General features: G+C 57.4%; 1 protein-coding gene across 4 annotated transcripts in view; it reads left to right on the top strand.

Annotated features, from left to right (window-relative positions):
* Positions 1–13151, top strand: part of TNNT2 (troponin T2, cardiac type) — a 39609-nt gene extending 26458 nt beyond the window's left edge. For 2 of the 4 annotated variants that reach the window (XM_058700078.1, XM_058700080.1), the window contains 12 exons: positions 2041–2070; positions 4019–4084; positions 4451–4486; positions 5347–5380; positions 6484–6544; positions 6813–6929; positions 7824–7901; positions 8942–9052; positions 10269–10378; positions 10903–10993; positions 12534–12574; positions 12906–13151. In XM_058700078.1, coding sequence (XP_058556061.1) covers positions 2041–2070; positions 4019–4084; positions 4451–4486; positions 5347–5380; positions 6484–6544; positions 6813–6929; positions 7824–7901; positions 8942–9052; positions 10269–10378; positions 10903–10993; positions 12534–12574; positions 12906–12951 — 821 coding nt within the window. In that variant the 3' untranslated portion in view covers positions 12952–13151. Of the gene's footprint in view, positions 1–2040; positions 2071–2573; positions 4085–4450; positions 4487–5346; positions 5381–6483; positions 6545–6812; positions 6930–7823; positions 7902–8941; positions 9053–10268; positions 10379–10902; positions 10994–12533; positions 12575–12905 lie in introns of those variants that run through there. The other 2 variants (XM_058700079.1, XM_058700077.1) reach the window with 2 other exon arrangements.
* The last annotated feature ends 4370 nt before the right edge of the window (positions 13152–17521 follow it).

The raw sequence follows: 17521 nt of genomic DNA, 5'->3' as shown, positions 1-17521 counted from the left end.
TACCATGAAAAGTTTTAAATGCATGTAACAGTAGCAAAATAGAATAACGCCCTCCCCTCCCTCACCATGCACCCATCACCCGGCTTCAGCAGTCCTCAGCTATGGCCAATCTTTTTTCACCTATGCTTCATCTCCCCTCAGTTATTTTTATAAAAGTTTGTTTTATTTTATTATTATTATTTTTTAATGTTTATTTTTGAGAGAGAGAGAGAGAGAGAGAGAGAGACAGAGCGTGAGTCGGGGAGGGGCAGAGAGACAGGGAGACACAGAATCCGAAGCAGACTCCAGGCTCAGAGTTGTCAGCACAGAGCCTGACACGGGGCTCGAACTCATGAACCATGAGATCATGACCTGAGCCGAAATCAAAAGTCAATTAACCGCTTAACCCAGGGAGCCGCGCAGGCACCCTTTCCCTCAGTTATTTTAGAGCAGACATCACAAATCATCCCCAGACATCATATATTTCATGCTTAAATAGTTCAGTAGGTACTTAAGCCCTAAAAGATAAGCGCTACTTAAAAAGAGAAGACGTAACCATTGCACCATTATCACACCTAAATGCATTCAATTTAATAATTTTTCAAAATGAGATTATAGAACTGTTCAGTTATCTGAAACATTTTATTTAAACACGAAGACATCATTACACCTTGGAAAGTCCCTTCTGACCCATAGACCCGTTCCTACTCTGATCTGTTCTCACATTTCTCCTCAGCTTTGTGCCTCATATCTCACGCGAGAACACCCTAACCTTTCTGCCTTCCTGAGTGCTTGACACACCGACGTGATTACGAGGCCTCACTCCAGTCCCCACCCAGGCCCCAAGTGGCCCAGAGGAGCCCTCAGACCCCTCAGGCTTCTGCAGGCCTGGCAGCTTGCATCCTGCCCCTTAGAGGCTCAGCAAATTCTCACAACTCTCATTTAAGGCTGCTCCAGGGTGCCTGGCCAAAGAGTAGACACATGAGAAACTCACAGGGGAAACCGAGAGGGGCCATGGGAGTCGCTTTGGTTTTCCAGGAACACCAGATACTTTAGAAGCTATTTGAACTATGTTGTGAATTTAAAAAATCTAGCTGGCTCCACTTTTCTGCTGCGTGACCCACATAAACTCTCGATGTGGTAGGTTTTCCTTCGCTTTGGAGGCTTGGCCAGCTTGTGAATTTTAGGGGGCGATATTTGAGATACAGACCTTTGGATCTGGGGCTCATCTGCCTGCTATACACAGTGGGATTTGGCTGTGAATTAGCAAAACGGTTCTGCACTGTGATGGTGGACTGAGCTCCATGTATCACCTTGCTCGAAGGGACTCTACCCGCCTCCCTCATAGCTAAGTCCCTGGCTATACATGACCAAGAAAGAGCAAGGTCTACATGGATGACCACTCAGCCTGCAGAATGGACGATGCCCTGTCTCTTCTTCCAGTAGAGAAAGGGTGCATTCTGCTGTGAGCTGTTTCTTTGGGCAGGTGGTTGCATACCATGGGCTGGTCTGTTTCCTCAGCGTGATAATGCTGTGCCTTCCTTAGATGGGGCTGCTTCCTTGAAAGACACCAACAAAACTGCCCTGTGCCAGGCTCTCCACTGGGGCTCTCAGAACTGTGAGTCCTGGAAATTGGAGATGTTTTGTGGGATACCTGAGGGGCTCATTCAGGGTAGGAACACGGGAGAAGTTTGACAGCCGGGAATTGTTCCCACTCTCTGCTCTTCGGGGCCTCTGTCCTCGTGTCTAGAGAGGGAGGAGATGGCCCGATACCGTCATTTACTGAGTGCTTCCCACTGCCGGGCAGCTGGTGGGTGCTCTATGCCTGCTAGATCATGGCGGAGACCCGAGGATCATTCTTTCCATTATACTGACAAGGCGCCTGGGAAGCGATTTGCCTCAGTTGCTGGAAGTAGTGATTCAGGACTTGGAACCGGAGCTTAATTCCAAAGCCCGTGCCCAGAACCGTGCGCTGTCTCCCTGCTCCTGTCCCTGTCCTTCCGCTCCCAGACTAACCTGTCTCGCTTCTCCCCTTTGCCGCGGCCACTCCCTGACCCTCAGAAGAGGAGGACTGGAGAGAGGACAAAAACGGTAGTACAGCTTTTACTTTCCTGTGCTTTCTGCTCCCTGCTGCCCTGAGCCTGGCTGCAGTGGACGGGCCCTGTTCTGTGGCAGAGCGGGGTGGGTCGGGCGGGGGGGAGGGACAGGTGTGGAGTGGGTCAGTCACCTCCTCTCAGCCTCACAAGGGCCAGGCCGCTGGTCCTTTCCCCTGGTTTCTGATCTTTCTCCTGGGCTGGGCGGTGGGAAGAACCCAGGCTGGCTTGTCCCCTGGCCTGCTCCGAATGTGGCCACAGAAGGCGACCAGTGTCTGGAATGAGTGGCCTTTCTCTGCCCCCGCTGCTGATGCTGGGCCCTCCCTCTGAAGTGGACAGGACCCAGGCAGGGTGGCCAGGGTGTGAGGGACCTGGCGACAGAGCGATCTGAAGAGCAGCTGGGGGAACTGGAAATAGCCAGGGCAGAAAGGACATGACGTCAGCCTTCAAATGTGCGCTGCTGTGGGGTGGGGGTGGGGGTGGGGGTCCGGGACTTGTTTCCAGCCCCTAGGGGTGGGACTAGGGCAAGGGAGACAGACTTGGGCTGAAGTTGAGAAAGAACTTTCTAATAGTGATGTCTCAAGATGTAGTGAGGAGGCCGGGAGCGACTCATTGAGCGTGTTGCATGGGCAGGGGGTATTCTACAGAGAATTGACACATTAGATGGGGTGGGGACAGGGGTTAACAAGATGGCCTGAAGAGGACCCCACACCTGGTCATACTCTTGCTGGCCAGCCTTCTATTCTTGCCCCTTCTGGAAGGATCTTCTTTGAGGTAAGGCTCCTGTGGGGATCAAAGAAGAGGCATCCCCGGGCCCAGACTAGGAAAAGAAGACAGAGAACAGAGTGACTGGGGGCCAACATTTCTTTCGTGATGGCCTCTCTCTGTCCCTTCCTGAGGCTTTCTCCTCTCCCTCTGCCAGGAGGCCACCACTTGTCAGCCCATCAGCCAGTGAACATGATCAGATGCCTCCTACGGGCAGAGCCATGAGCCTGGCGTCATCCTGTCTGATCTGTCTACTCCAAGTGCCTGACTTGGGTGGGGTCCATACCCTGCCAAGCAAAGGGATGAAAATAGAAGAATCCTACCAACTCTCTGGGCAGTACAAATGTCTACACAGTGGGCACCTCATCTACCCTCCCGCTGTCTTGCTGTTTGGGTTTCTTTGGGATACAGATGAAGGGTCCCTAGAGTTACCGAGTCAAGGACAGGAGCTTCCCCAACACCTCATCTTAAGCAGGATACATCCTGTGGTGTCAGATCACTGGGTGGAACATTGGGGGTGGAAAGTTGGGGAACAGGGTGGAGTTGTATTGCCAGGGAGGCTGTTGGGCAAAGGTGCTGAGGCAGAAATAGCTAGCCACCAGACCTTCCCCCCCCCCAGCAATGAGTGTTTCTGGGCCTGCAAGCCCTTCTCTGCTGGTACCAACAGCAGCCCCCCCCCCCCGCACCCTAACACGCTCCTACCCCAGACTTCTGGCCCTCCCAGTGGCCTTCACATACAGAACAGGTCTCCATGCTCAGAAAGGCCTGCTTGCAATTCCCAAACTCCCAGAGAGACAGGTCTAGAACAAAAGCACTCTCCACCAGCTTGATCATGCCCTTCTGTCATGGTTTACCAGGGTCTGTTGTCACTACTGAACTTTGCTAGAATATGGCAAAGGCAGCCATAGGCAGTATATAAATGAGTGGATGTGGCTGTGTTCCAATAAAACTTTATTTACAGAAGCAGTCTGGGGGCCAGATTTGGCCCTTGGGTCATAGTTTGCCAACTTCTGGTTTAAACCAAGAACGGAGCAGCCTCTTGTCATTCATATCGGTGACTCCAACATTCCTCTGGATCCTGGATGTTGCTGACCTCCATCCCCACCCCTCTCTCATCTGGGTTCTTCCTGCTAGCCTAAGTAAGGGCCTGGGTGTTCACTGTTTCTGGCTCACTTCTCCAGAGCAGGAAGAGGCAGCAGAAGAAGAGGCTGAAGGTGAGGCTGAGACTGAGGAGACCAATGTAGAAGGTAGGGCCCTGTCTGGGGTGAGGGGGGGCTTGCTCATGGTGTTGAGGGGGGGTGGCAGGAGCCCCCAGAGGCACTCCTATGACCGTGAGAAATCCACCTGGAACCTGCTTTCCAACCTATGCAATAGTACATCCTGCCTGGGCTGGGATTCAGCCCCCAGTTGTTCGATCAACGAACCTTGACTGTGAGCTCCTTTCGTGTCAGGCAGAGCCTTGGGCCCAGGGGCATGTGTGCGAATAGACATCCCCTGAGCCCAGGAGCCAGCAGGGTGCACTTTGGTTAGGACCTGTCTGTGGGGGAGACTCTGGAAGGGGGAGGCTTGGGTCTAGAACAAGGATCTTTGCTAATTTCTCCCGTTCTGTTTAGGAGATGGACAAGAAGAGGAGGCTAAAGAAACTGAAGGTGAGGACTGTTGGACATCAAGAGAGAGGTATTGGGGCATCGAGGGAGCCCCTCCAAGCAGCTTTAGGGGAGACTGACCACAGGGCTCCCTCCAGGGAGGTGGGCGAGGAGGGGTTCAGGGGAGGAGAGGACAGAGTTGATGACCATGCAGGTTTGGGGTCTTGGCCTTCAAACCTCTGTCCCCCTCGTTCCAGAGAAGCTGTCTGGGTGGTGCCTGTGGGAGAGGGGACCAGTGTCCAGTCCCCAATCTGGACAGGGCCCCAGAAGTCGCCTACACATACAAGGCTCCTGGAGCTCAGGCAAAACCACTCGTAAGGTGTGGTGTCTATAGGATGAAATCCCAAGATTTAGATGGCCCATGTGGGGGGGTCACTGCAGTGGTCATTGTCATGTTGCAGCCTTTACCAAGGGTACATTGGCTCTGGAAGGGAGGGGCAGCCAGCTGGGTCTTGAAATCATGCCCCCTGGCATGGTCCCCTGGAGGCCAGGAAGTCCAGGGAGCAACCAAGTAGGCCCAGAGGGGACTCTCGGGCCAGGATCCCCCGGGGACAGTGCCCAGAACCGGTGAATGAGAGAAGGCTTTGGAGTTTCACTCTGGGAGGGTGTTCTTCCTGTCAGGACCCAGCTGTCCCCTGAGATGACCCCCTGGGAGCCACTATAGGAGAAGGAGTGTGGGGTCTGTGGCTCTGCTGCTTTAATTATTCGCGATGCTCCTGGAACCGGGGATCCCCAGGGCTGGGAGGAACTCATTGTGCAGATGGAGAAACAGAGGCGCATGGGTGCCCAACTTATCAGGGGCAGAGCTGGGACCAGATCTGGGGCCTTCTGACCCTGTGGCTGTGTGCTTCTCTCCTCCCCAGATGGCCCAGTGGAGGAGTCCAAACCAAAGCCCAGGTGAGCGGGACACACTTGTGGTGAAGCCCTGGGAGGAGAAGGCCAGTGAGGAAGGACAGGAGTGCAGTGTGATACAGTGGGCATGGGCCGGGGGGTGCAGCAGGCACCTGTATGGTTGTACAGGTTGTGTACTGCACAAGAGTCGGCCCGAGGGAGAGGGGGGGCTGCAGTCCACCTCACGCTCCATTACCAATTGCGTACCCCGGCATGGAAAGCACTGTGTTCACCCAGAGGTGAAGGGGTGGACTAGTTGTGGCCCTGGATGGATAGCCTCTCCTGTCTCATGGCACGGCTGAAGTGGGACCTGAAGGAAGAGGGACGGAAATCTGGGGGAGCCAAGCAGTGACAGCGTGCCAGCCTGGCTGGCTTCAAAGTGTCACAAAGGGGCGGGGCAGGACGGCCTGGTGCCGCAAAATGAAACCACCTGGAAGCTGCCGGGGTGGGTGTCAGGTGGAGAGGGGGCCAGGGAGGCTCTCCCTTTCGGTGACACCAAACCTGTCGCAGATGCCGCCTCAGCACAGTCGCAGGCTGCTCCCCAAGTCGGGACCCCCCCAACACCAGCCCCAGACACAATCCCAGCCCCGTTCATTTGTCCTGCACCTTTCCCTTTCCTGGCCACTTGTACGGATGGCAGTATCTCATTTCGGCCCCTCACTGAGGGCAAACGGGGAAACTGAGGAGCCCACTGGACCTGGTGTCACACAGCAAGTATGTGTTGGGGCGGGGACCAAACCCCAGGATGCCAGGGGTTCACGGGCCAGCCGTGGGAATTCGGAGTCGGACTCACGCGCCATAGCTTCTGTGACGTCCTCGTTGCGTGGTCCGGAGCGAGTCATTCCCTGAGCCTCCGTTTTCTTCAGTGAGATTGGGGGGTCTCTGCGTTAGGGGTGTATCAGGGGGATAAAACGAGAGGGCGCACGTGAAAGGGCTGCGGTGTGCCCACGTGCCGAGAGGTGCTGTCGTTGGCGGGGAGCTGTCATTGTTGCCGCCCGGCCGAGTGTCTGCAGGAAGGAGAAGGGCCCCTCCTGTGCTGGCCACCCAGAGCCCCTTGGGTCCGGGATGGGGTTGACATTCATGGATTCCCTCCTCTTCTCTCCCAACAGGCCATTCATGCCCAACCTGGTGCCACCCAAGATCCCCGATGGGGAGAGAGTAGACTTTGACGTGAGTGTGCCTGTGGGGGGAACGGGCCTGGGCTGGGAGAGAGAGGCCGTGTGAGCTGGGGGGCCAGCAGGCGGAGGGCGCAGGCAGGATGGTGCCTGGCACAGGCCCGGCAGGGCCTCATCCTGGGTTCGGGCCACGGTGGCCCCTTCCCCGGCCAGGCCCCCGCCCTGCCCATCCCTCCTGCATTGCGGAGGGTGGCATCTACCCAACCACTTCTTCCCTGGACCCATGGGCCTGGCAGCCTCTGAGCCCGGCTGTGCCTTTGCAGGATATCCACCGGAAGCGCATGGAGAAGGATCTGAATGAGCTACAGACGCTGATCGAGGCTCACTTTGAGAACAGGAAGAAAGAGGAAGAGGAGCTCATTTCCCTCAAAGACAGGATTGTGCGTGTCCAGCCTCCCGTGGCAATGCCCCCAGAGACCCCGCTCCGTCCACCCTCTTTGTTAGGCCCCACCTCCTCTGGACCGCCTTCGGGGGTGGGGGGGGCCCTTACCCTGCTGCACATGGGCTCTCCATCAGGATCCCAGCGGCCAGGAGCCACTCTTGAGGCCCTGCACTGTGGTTTCTTGGGTCCCTGCCTTCCGTCCCCACCAGACCGGACCATTCTTGGCAGCCAGAGCTGCTGATGGTCTCCGGGTGCCCCAGGCCTTGGTTGGGGGGCGATGAGTCAAATCCCTGTTGTCCCACCTCTGCCCCCCCACTCCCTCCCACTGGGAGCTCCCCTCACGAATGCAGGGAAGATGAGTGTGGCCTCTACAGTCCCAAATCATAACCAGGGGGGGTTATTTTGACTCGTTTGTTTTTCGCTCCACCAGACTCGCTGCTGTGTTTGTGGCACCGCTGTGCGGCCCTGGCTGGCAGCTGAGGGTCTGGCCATCTGTCCGCGAACACAAGAGCAGCTGCTGGGGCTGGGGCCGGGGCGGGGCCAGGGGCACAGCACTCGTGGGAGACAGGAAAAGTCCGCCTGACATTTTTCAAATCGTTGAGGACAACCCCACGATGAGTAATGCTCCGCGTGGGGCATCCGCACACGCCTGCTGTGGGCTATCTTTATTCAGCCAGGGCATTCTGAGCTGGTGCACCTGTCGAGGCGCTCTGTGTCCAGGGAACTGGCAGAGTAGAAGCCCTTGGAGGAAGGGCACTCACTGCCCTGAGCTCCCGAGGGGAAAATCCCCTGTGCGTTTTCTTGCCACCTCTTTCCCTGGTTGGTCCCTGCACCTTTGGGGACACCTCCTCCATATGCACGCGCTGGGCAGGCTGTGCCCCTCTCCCCATAGGAGAAGCGACGGGCTGAGCGGGCCGAGCAGCAGCGCATCCGGAATGAGCGGGAGAAGGAACGTCAGACTCGCCTGGCAGTGAGTGACCCCTAGTCCACGGCCCACAGAAGCCCCCAGCGGGCCCCCAGCTCCTTCCAGGCCCCCAGGCCCCTCCCTAGTCATTCACATTGATTCAGTCAACGAGCCCCTGGTGAGTGCTGGGCACTGTTTGGAATCTCATAATAAGCAGTAACTGAGACCGAAATGTCTGGGTTTTCATGAACTTAATATTTTACAAGACTCTCCGTCCAGCAGTTCCACTTCTGGGTATTTACCAGAAGAAGATGCAAACACTGATTCAAAAAGGCATCTGCACTCCATTCACTGTGGCATTATTTACAGGAGCTAAGACACGGAGGCAACATGTGTCTGCCGATGAAGGAAGGCATAAAAATATGTGTGTGTGCATGCTCATGCACACGCAGCGCCCCCCCCCCCCCCCCGCACTGGAATATTAGCCATAAAAAAGGAAGGGAATCTTGCCATTTGTGAAAACATGGATGGACCTGGAGAGAGCATTATGCTAAGTGAAACAATTCAGAGAAAGAAAAATACTGTCTAGTTTCACTTATATGTGGAATCTGAAACACAGCCAAACCAAAGCAAAACCAAAACGTCAAGCTCATAGATGCAGAGAACAGATTGGTGGTTGCCAGAGGCGGCGGGGGGGGGGGGGGGGTAGGAAGGGGTCAGAAGGTACAAACTTCCATTATAAGGCAGCGAAGTCCTCTTCTGCTGCGTCCCTTCCCTGGTGCAGGCTCCCTGGGAACAGAGGGTCCCTTGGCCCTTTTCCTGTGCTGCTGCTGGAGGTTCTTCCAGAACAGCAGGCCTCCTGGGGTGGGGGTGGGGGGCTCCTTGCCTGAGGGGATGGTGAGATCATTCTTCACTCATTCATAAACAAAAGTCTTCGCAGCTCCTGTGTGTCAGGCCCCGTGCTGGGGGGCCCCTCAGGAAGCTCCTTGCGTGATGGAGAGAAAAGTTCTACTCACATGACCCATAAAGACCCCAGACCTCAGCCCAGCCTCAGGGGTTCATACCCTCACCCCTGATTTTCTCTCTTACTCCCCGCTGAAAATCAGGAAGAGAGAGCCCGACGGGAGGAGGAGGAGAACAGGAGAAAGGCTGAGGACGAGGCCCGGAAGAAGAAGGCTTTGTCCAACATGATGCACTTTGGGGGTTACATCCAGAAGGTAGGTCGGGCAGCAGCAGTGGTCTTCAGGGAGTCCTGGTATATGGGGAGGAAGGGGGTGTCCACAGACTTCAAGCTGGATCCCAGGAAGAAATTCCTACCTGTAAGTGAAAGGCCAAGGCCGCCTCCTGCCCACGCCCTGAGCTGGCGCTCTGCCTGCTGTGGCTTCCCCTAGGAGGGGCTTGCTGGAGGGGGGGCTGCAGGCAGCGGCCTCGAGTGTCAGCAGTGCCCCGGGAGCCCCCAAGGTTGATGGTGTGTCTGGAAGAGCCTTGTGCCCAGAGTCAGAGCTCTGGTTGGAGACTCAGACCTGCCACTTACAGTTGTGTGGCCTCAGGCAACCTCAGAGCCTGTTTCCTCATCTGTAAAATGGGCTTAATATCGTCTGCCCTGCCTGCTCTGAGATCAGATGGGCTAACATGGCGAGCATCTGTGTATCCCGCAGATGTGAGATGGTTTATTCCTGCAAACCTCCTCCATTCCTCATTTTTGTGTCCCACTCCTGCTCGACACTCCATTCTCAAGGGAGAAGAGGAAATATGAAACTGATTTTCTCTGTGCAGTGGAGGGATCAGAACATTTTCTTAGATTTCCAGAGTCCCCCAGCTCAGAGCTAGCCCGGCCTGCCTGCCTCTGTCGCCACAGTGACCACACCAGCCAGACTTATGGCATGGCCCTGCTCTCAGAATAGTCCTAGTGAACAAGGTTGCCTGCAATGAGCGTCTGAATCACCTTCTCCTTCTCCCCCTTGTGTGTCTCTCTGCCTTTGCCGTGCCCTGCCCTCTCTCTCTATCTCTGCCCTGGTCTCGGTCTTTCTCTCTGGGTCTTTCTCTCATGGTGTCCTGGCTTTGCAGGCCCAGGTGGGTACCAAAACCTTTAACCCTTGTCCTCCTCATCGTTTTTGGGGGCTCGCTGGGAGGGGGATGCTGAGTGTGGAGAATGGGTTGGGCGGGAGGAGGGAGCCGGGAGAGAGATGGAAGAATTTGGAAAGGCAAAGAAATAATGGACTGAAGAGGTCTCCTTGCCCCTGCCTCAGTTTCTCCGGGGGGGGGGGCGGGGAGGACATCCAGGCAGCTGATAGCGTGGGTGTTTCAGGAAGAAGAGGATAAGAACCTGGTCCTTCTGCAGGCTTTGCCTTGCTCCCCATTGAGTTTTGGGAGGGTTAGGGGAAAGGAGGGGGTGTTCCCTAGTTAACTCCCCCTGCTTGTCACTCTCTCCAGACGGAGCGGAAAAGCGGGAAGAGGCAGACGGAGCGGGAAAAGAAGAAGAAGATTCTGGCCGAGAGGAGGAAGGTGCTGGCCATTGACCACCTGAATGAAGATCAGCTGAGGTGGGGACTGGTGGTGCTCAGCCGACTGCCTGCACCTGCGCCAGCACGGGGGTCGGGGCATAGGGCAACTCTCATCGCGCACCACCAGGGGGCGCTGTTGCCTCACATATTCCGCCCCCCGCCCCCGCCAAGAATGTTTTGGTGCCACTGGAGTTGGGTGTGAGCCAGTCAAGCCATCTTTGTGCTTTGCCAATAGAGAAAGAGAACTGAGCAGGCGTCTAGCCCCTCTGAGCTTCTTACCCACCTGCACCCAGGTGGCGGGAAGGGGGATTGAATGATGCCCTACCCGCGCCGCGCCACCCCCCACCCCACATCCGGTCCTAAGCACCAGGTGCTGCTGTCTCTGCCTCCTGCTGAGTCAGGTGGGCGGGGGGGGGGGGGGGGGGGGGGTCCCCTTAGCAGGCCTGGAGGTGGGAAGGAGGGCTGGTGCCCTTGGAGGCTGGGTCAGATCCGGGATGAAGGTAGATGAGGGCCATTCCTTATTGTTCCTATCCCGCCCTGCATCCCCACTCTGGCCTCTGCAGGGAGAAGGCCAAGGAACTATGGCAGAGCATCTATAACCTGGAGGCAGAGAAGTTCGACCTGCAGGAGAAGTTCAAGCAGCAGAAATATGAAGTGAGCCTGCTCACTGGCCCCTCCCCCATCCCACACTCCTGTTTTGGATTGGGTCCCACATGGTTGCTGTCCGTCAGGCCCCTTTCCCCTATCCCTGTCACCTCCTACCCTTGCCAACTCACACACACCTGCCCTGGGGGTCTTGTCTCTGGCAGTGTTCAGCGTCCACCACTGGGCTGTTTGCTTGCTGGAGAAGTCTGATGGTTCACTCGCTGGGGCTGAGCAAAGGCACGTTCCTGGCGTGCCAGCCCTGGGGGTCTCCCTCCCTTCTGTCCCCGAAGGCCTTGAGGCAGCAGCTCGGATGCCCTGGGTCAGGTGGGAGGACCAGGATGCACAAAGCCAGGCCTCTGGGTGGAGAGAGGGAGGCCTCGCCAGAGATGCAGCCACTTTCTCTCTCCCCATGTACCCTAGAGGCCCTGGTGTGGGCACAGCCGGCTGAGCCTCAAACTCACAGCTTTGAGGGGTCCCAGGTGCACGTACAGCGGCAAGAACTGGCTTAGTGAACGCTGGGCCCGCACACTTCCCCAGCGCGGCCTCTCTGCCTAGAGGAGTTCAGCTTCCCTTTCCGGGCCCACTTTGCTGCTTTTCTTTTGTGCACGGGCCCCTCTTCTGAGCACAGCTCAGGCCCGGATGGCTACAGGGTCCCCTCCCACCCCCCAGTGCTGAGAGAGGCAATTTTGTGTGGTGGCACTGAGCGTGGACTTTGGAGCCACACTGCCTGGGTCCTATTTCTAGCCCTGCCCCTCACTAGCTGTGTGACCTTGGGCAAGTTACTCCCGCTTCCCTCTTTCCATTTCTCGTCTAAGTGACAAGGATGACCCCAGGACCTATTTCACAGGGTTATTGTGAGGCTTATAGAGATCATCGCAGTAATAAAAATAGTAGTAAAGTCTTCCGGGAATTGTTCTGAGCACTTGCCATGTGTTAAGTTATACCTCACAGTCATCCTGGGGGTTAATACTCGGGAAAGTGCTCATAGCGGAACAGAAAGTGGTGGGTACCCACTAAGTGCTCAGTAGGTATTAGCTGCTGTTACAGCCCCTATAGACCTGGGCCTTCCACTTTGCCTCTGGTTCCACATTTAACTCTGCACCTGGCCTACCGGGCTCAGATCTGGCCCAAGTACAGGGTGGTGAACTGCAGGCCTAGCACACGGGGGTGCCGTACCTCATGAACAACTGGGCAAGAGTGCCTGACAGGGGGCCTCAGGCCGGGCTGGGGCTGTTCAGAGGGCTTCCTGAGGCCCAGCCTGGCACCCGATTCTCAGAAAGCCTCCTTAGGCCTCTCGTCCTGAGCCCTCTGTGCCTCGGGGACCCCTCAGTGAGAGACCAGTGGGGCGGCCAGGAAGCCTCTCTCCTTGGCTTCTGCCTGTAGGACCTGGGCCCCTCCGGATGCCTGCCTGTTCTGACTTTCACGGTATCACTGCTCTGCTCCCCCTCCCCCCACCCTCTACCGCTGTGATCAGCTGGCTTCCCCTTCACCCCCAGCCACCTGAGACCTGAGCCAAATCAGCTCCAAAGTTACTCTTTCTCACTTACAGATCAATGTTCTCCGAAACAGGATCAACGATAACCAGAAAGTGTAAGTTTCTAGGTCCTTCTTTCCTTACCCGGCCCTGCCCCCTCCATCCGTGTGTCCCCGCCATCCCACTCCTCCTCTGAGGGCTCGGGCTCCCACCCCTTCCTCCTCCCCTTCAGGGCACGGACTCCTGCTTGGTCACTGCCCAGTGGGGGATTTGTACAGGGCCGGGAGGTCTCACTCCAGCCCGAGGCTGCTGCCCTGCTCTATCTCTGGAAGCGGCTCCGGGCTGCTTCTCTCCACCCTTAGCATCGCTCACCTCCACCCCCTCCCTGTGGAGGCCTCCTGCCCAGCCCTGTGTCCCCCTTCTGACTGGGCCCTGCTCCTTCTGCAGCTCCAAGACCCGCGGGAAGGCCAAAGTGACCGGGCGCTGGAAGTAGGGGCAGCAGTGTCCTTCACCAGAGATCCTCGCCGTGTCCCCGCCCTGCTTGCCCCCCAGCTTCTGGGCCCCCCCCCCCACCCCCCGGGCGCTGGAGGCCGATTCAAGTCTGGAAACCAGGAGCTGGCCCGGCTGGAAGCTGCTGTTGGTGCCTGTACCCCCACATGCCCACGCGTGCCAGTAATAAAAGCCAACACACATTGCATGGCTTTCCTGTCAGCTCCCTTTCAGAGGGAGGGAAACTGAGGCGAGAGCCTGTCTCACAGGGAGACCCTAGGGGACACGGCCCCTCATAACTGCCACCGTGAAAGGAGCCGCCTCCCCCCTGCTTCCGGAGGGGAGAGGGCGGCTCGCCCTGGGGAATGCAGGGCCCTCTCAGGGCCTGGGCCTCACAGACAGCAGAAGGGCTTGTGGCGCGAGCTGCTCTGAGTCACCGCAAGGCACACTGGGGGAAAGCGCGGAGCCGGGGGACAACCTTCCCGTGTGTGTGAGTCACTCCTTGGGAACAATGGAAGCCTCTTTGGATGGGCCTGTTTTCTTTCTCTTCCTGGCCAGGGACTAGGAAGCAGGCGTCTGTCTGAGGGGCAGGGAGCCCTTGAGGAAGGAAAGAGGGCCGGTTTTGTCAGGTAGCTTTTCAGGCAGCGATGAGCCTCTGGGAGGCGTGGGCTGGTCTGGGCACTTGGCTTGCTTCCTTCCTGTGCAAACCGGGGACCCCAGGGTCCCTGAATCGGAAAAGACAGCATGGCGGCCTTGAGCCCAGTTGGCTGAAGGGAAACGATGTGGGATGAGAGCCACCTGACTCAACAGCTCCCTAGGGCACCCCCTTGCCTGGGGCACCCCCACACCTCTGCTTCGGCTGCTCTCTTTGCCTGGAAGGCCTTCCCCCAATTCTCCACATGTCATCCACCCAAGGGAGCCCAGCCCCACTGTCCCTGGGAAGGCTTCCCATACTTTCCAGGCAGAGTGATTCATTACTCCTTGCTCTGAGCACCTCGGACCCTGATGTAACTGCCACCACAGTGACACCTCCCATACTACACCGTGTTCCCTGTGTGCCCGTAGCATCACACTCGGACTCTCAAGAAACAATCTAGACCCACTTATCCTGTGCCATGTGCCAAGCACTGCGATAGATGCCAAGATGTAGAGATGAGAAGGATATGGTTCCTGGGCAAACAAGGACCTTAGTTAGCCTGGAGTCTTGGCCTCATTTCTTATTCATTCACTCACTCATCCATCCATGCATCCATCCATCCGTCCGTCCATCCATCCAATAAATGTCTCCTGAGAACCAGATATGTGCTAGGCACTGTGTTAGGCCTAGCCCCGTGGGAGAGAGGCCGCAAACAGAAGATTCCAGCTCAGTGTCACCGTAGGCAGGACAGTGGGTGCTGGGGAAGCCCAGACAAGAGCCACCCCACCTGGCATTGGTGAGCAGGAGGGCTTTCTGAAGGAGAGGGTTTCTACATGGAGTCTCAGCGGATGAGAAGAAAGTCAAGGACAGGGGCCAGGGATGGGAAGACGGAACAGCATATACAAAGCCCTAGAAGCAAGAGCTGGCTTAGTGTGTTTGAAGAGCCCCGGTTATCACAGAATCCAAGGTCTTCTGGTGGGGAACAAGAAGGACCTCTGTAAGTGCCCAAAGGGCAGGAGGCAGGGCCTTAGGCCCACAGAGGGCTCCCATCATCGTCTCTGGGAGATCCACTGTGGCTCCGCCCTCCCTGCTACCAGAGACAGGGGCACTGAATCTAGAACTGAAAGGCTAGAATTTTCCAACTGCCAAATCTCCATGCGGGCTCCACCTCCTATGTCTCAGCCTCTTCTTGAGCCACAAGAGGGAATGATGGTGCAGGCCTGGGTCCTGCTTCCTGCACCCCCCTCTCCCAACGGGGTCCTCGTGATCATGCCTCTGACCTTGCAGGCGTGGTCTCTCCTTTAAAGGCCATGCACCGACAGGGACATCGAGGCGGCCTTGCCGTCTTACTCTGAGTCTCCCTGAGGTCAGGTTCCACTTATCCCTTTTATCCTGAAGTCACCTGGTGTGAGGGAAGACCCTGTGAGTGCCCTAGACGCTGTCCCCAGGCAGGGCGTACCATGCTCCGACTCTGTGGCACCCGGTCCAGGTCCCCATCGGTCACCTTAACAGCAACAGCGCAGGTTGATCCAGAGAGCTGCCTCTAAATGGGAGCCCTGAAGACACCTGGTGTGCACGGGGCCTGGAGTGTTCGTCCATAACCGAAGAGTCTGGGCAGGTGGCCCGGTTCTGTCCTGTTCACCAAGGAGAGAGCAAGCGAGTGCCAGGGTGCAGGGGCATACCTGGGTCATCAGCCCAAGGCAGGGGCGTGGGCTTCCAGCCTAGTCGTCCCGTGCTTTCCGCATGACACAGCTCGGGAACGGAGGGACCACGGACGTATGCACAGAAGAAGCACACTGTGATGGGCTCACGAGTGAGTGGGAAGGTGCGTCAGACAGGCACGCACACCTTGCCCTCGGTTTATTCATTACTTCTGTCACTCTTGTGCTTACTGGGCAGCGGAAGCCACGCCAAACACTGAGGGCACGAGTATGCCAGGAGCTGGCCTGGGCCTCCTGACCACTCAGGAGCTCGGTGAGGCTGCAGCAGGGTGGCCTGTGACCCCAGACACCCAGGTTCCCCCTGTGCCCACCGTCCCCTGCAACCCCCAGGCACTACCCTCTCCACGAGGGTCCCATCTCCCCCTGCTTTGGGCACACCCCTCACCTCACGGATCTCTCGCACCCTGTGTACACCCATAGGTCAGGGAAAATGACCTCTAAGCTCAGCTCGGCCCTCCGTCAGAGGGGTGGAGACCCTCCCTCCCCCCTGCCATCCTCCTATCACCAGATTTTCTGTCCAAACAAGCTCGTGTCGTGTCATGCATTCACATGATAAACCCACTGTTGAGGAGGAAGAGCTAAGAGAGGAGGATGGACGCCCAGGGGCCACTTGCCTTGGAATCCAGCTCTTCCTGCCGGAGACTCCGTGCTCTGAATCAAGATCCTCATTTTCTCCCATCAAATTCTGGCCCGGCCACTTCCCAGCTCTGCGGCTTTGGGCCAGTGACTTCCCCTCTCTATGCCTGAGTTCCCTTCTGTTGAAAAACGGGGATTGTTAGGAAGGTTGAATGCGATCACGTGTGCAGTGCCTGTGTGAGTTAAGTGGGTAGTAAATGTCAGCCGTTGATACTGTTATTTTGGTTGCAACACCTTACCAGCCCCTTTCGGGGGCTCAGGAAGCTGATTCACCAAGGCTGGGTCCTAGCCAGCTCCTCCCTTCTGTGGGGTTACAAGGAGCCCCTGCAAGCCCGTCTTCCCTCTGGGTTCCAGGGTCAGGCCTTCTCCCTGAGCAGATCACTGGGGGCCCGGGACGGCGAGAGCCTGCTGGGGCCGACTGTCCCTCCCAGGTCTGTGCCACTGCTGGATGGACGTGGCCAGCTTGCTCCCGGTGGATCCACCCCTGACCGTGCACCCTGGTTTCTGGAAAAGGTGAGGCAGCACCCCTCCTGGAGTCGGGGGCTGCCTCTTGTCTGTGCTGGGCTCAAGGACCGGCCTCCCAGGGGAGGGGTGGCGGGCTCTTCAACGGGCCTGAGTTGGGGGCTGGGGGCTGGCCAGAAGCGCAGGCTAGACCAGGCTGGCATCCATGTCCCCACAGGATGGCTGTGGGTACTCATTCTTCTGGGCTGAAAAGTCCAACCCACCCTGTTGGCCCTATGGGGAGGAAGATTGGGAACTGGGGGGAGAATGCTGCTGATTGGGGGTAAACCTACCCTTTCTCCTACATAACATCCCCTCGTGTGTTTCTCACCCTGTCCTACGTGCCAGGCACTGTGCTGGCTACGTGACACATGTTCTCTTGGGCCAACCTACCCATCATCCACGGCCCTGAGGTCCCATCCTTGTGTCCAGATGAGGAAACAGCTTCGAAGCGTTGAGCAACATGCCAAGGGCCATTCAGTTAGTAAGTGGCAAAGCTGGGATTTGAACCCAAGCTTATGGCTTCAGGGCCAAGGCTCTTCCCAGCACAAGGACGCTGCAGGCTGAGGACCATCTCAGATCTCCCAGAGGGCAGGGCCTGAGCCACAGCTGGGGCTTCCCATGAGCCGGCTGGAGGTGGGCCCAGGGGCCAGGGCACAGGGCATGAGTGCAGGGGTTCAGCACCCTCTGCCCTTGCCCCCCCCCCCCGCAGCTGCTCATGGCAACGTCTCTGTGCTGTGTCTGTCAGACTGCAAGTCGGGCTGTTCTGCCCCACGGGAAGCCCCGGGACCTGATAGGAGGAGAGATGCCTTCTCCAACATGGGAGGGGGCTTTGCTCAGAGTTGGAAGAACACAGGCAGCCTCCTTCTCCCGGTGGGTGATTACCGCCCATGCCCTGTCCACAGGTGCTTAGGGGGACTTAGAAAGCACCTGTCATTGCTTTGCCAGTGGGTCACTTCTCAACCATGCCGAGAGGGTGGACAGAGGCCTGGCCTAAAAATATCAGCAGTGGGGCTGGTCCAGCTGCTGTTGGGGTGGCAGGGCTGATCCAGGGAACCCCGCAGCTCCCCCCACCTTAG

Source organism: Neofelis nebulosa, chromosome 15 (genome assembly GCF_028018385.1).
Source record: "Neofelis nebulosa isolate mNeoNeb1 chromosome 15, mNeoNeb1.pri, whole genome shotgun sequence".
NCBI classification, from domain to species: domain Eukaryota; kingdom Metazoa; phylum Chordata; class Mammalia; order Carnivora; family Felidae; genus Neofelis; species Neofelis nebulosa.
The sequence above is the reverse complement of the archived record's forward strand: the minus strand, read 5'-3'. Positions and strand labels throughout refer to the sequence as shown.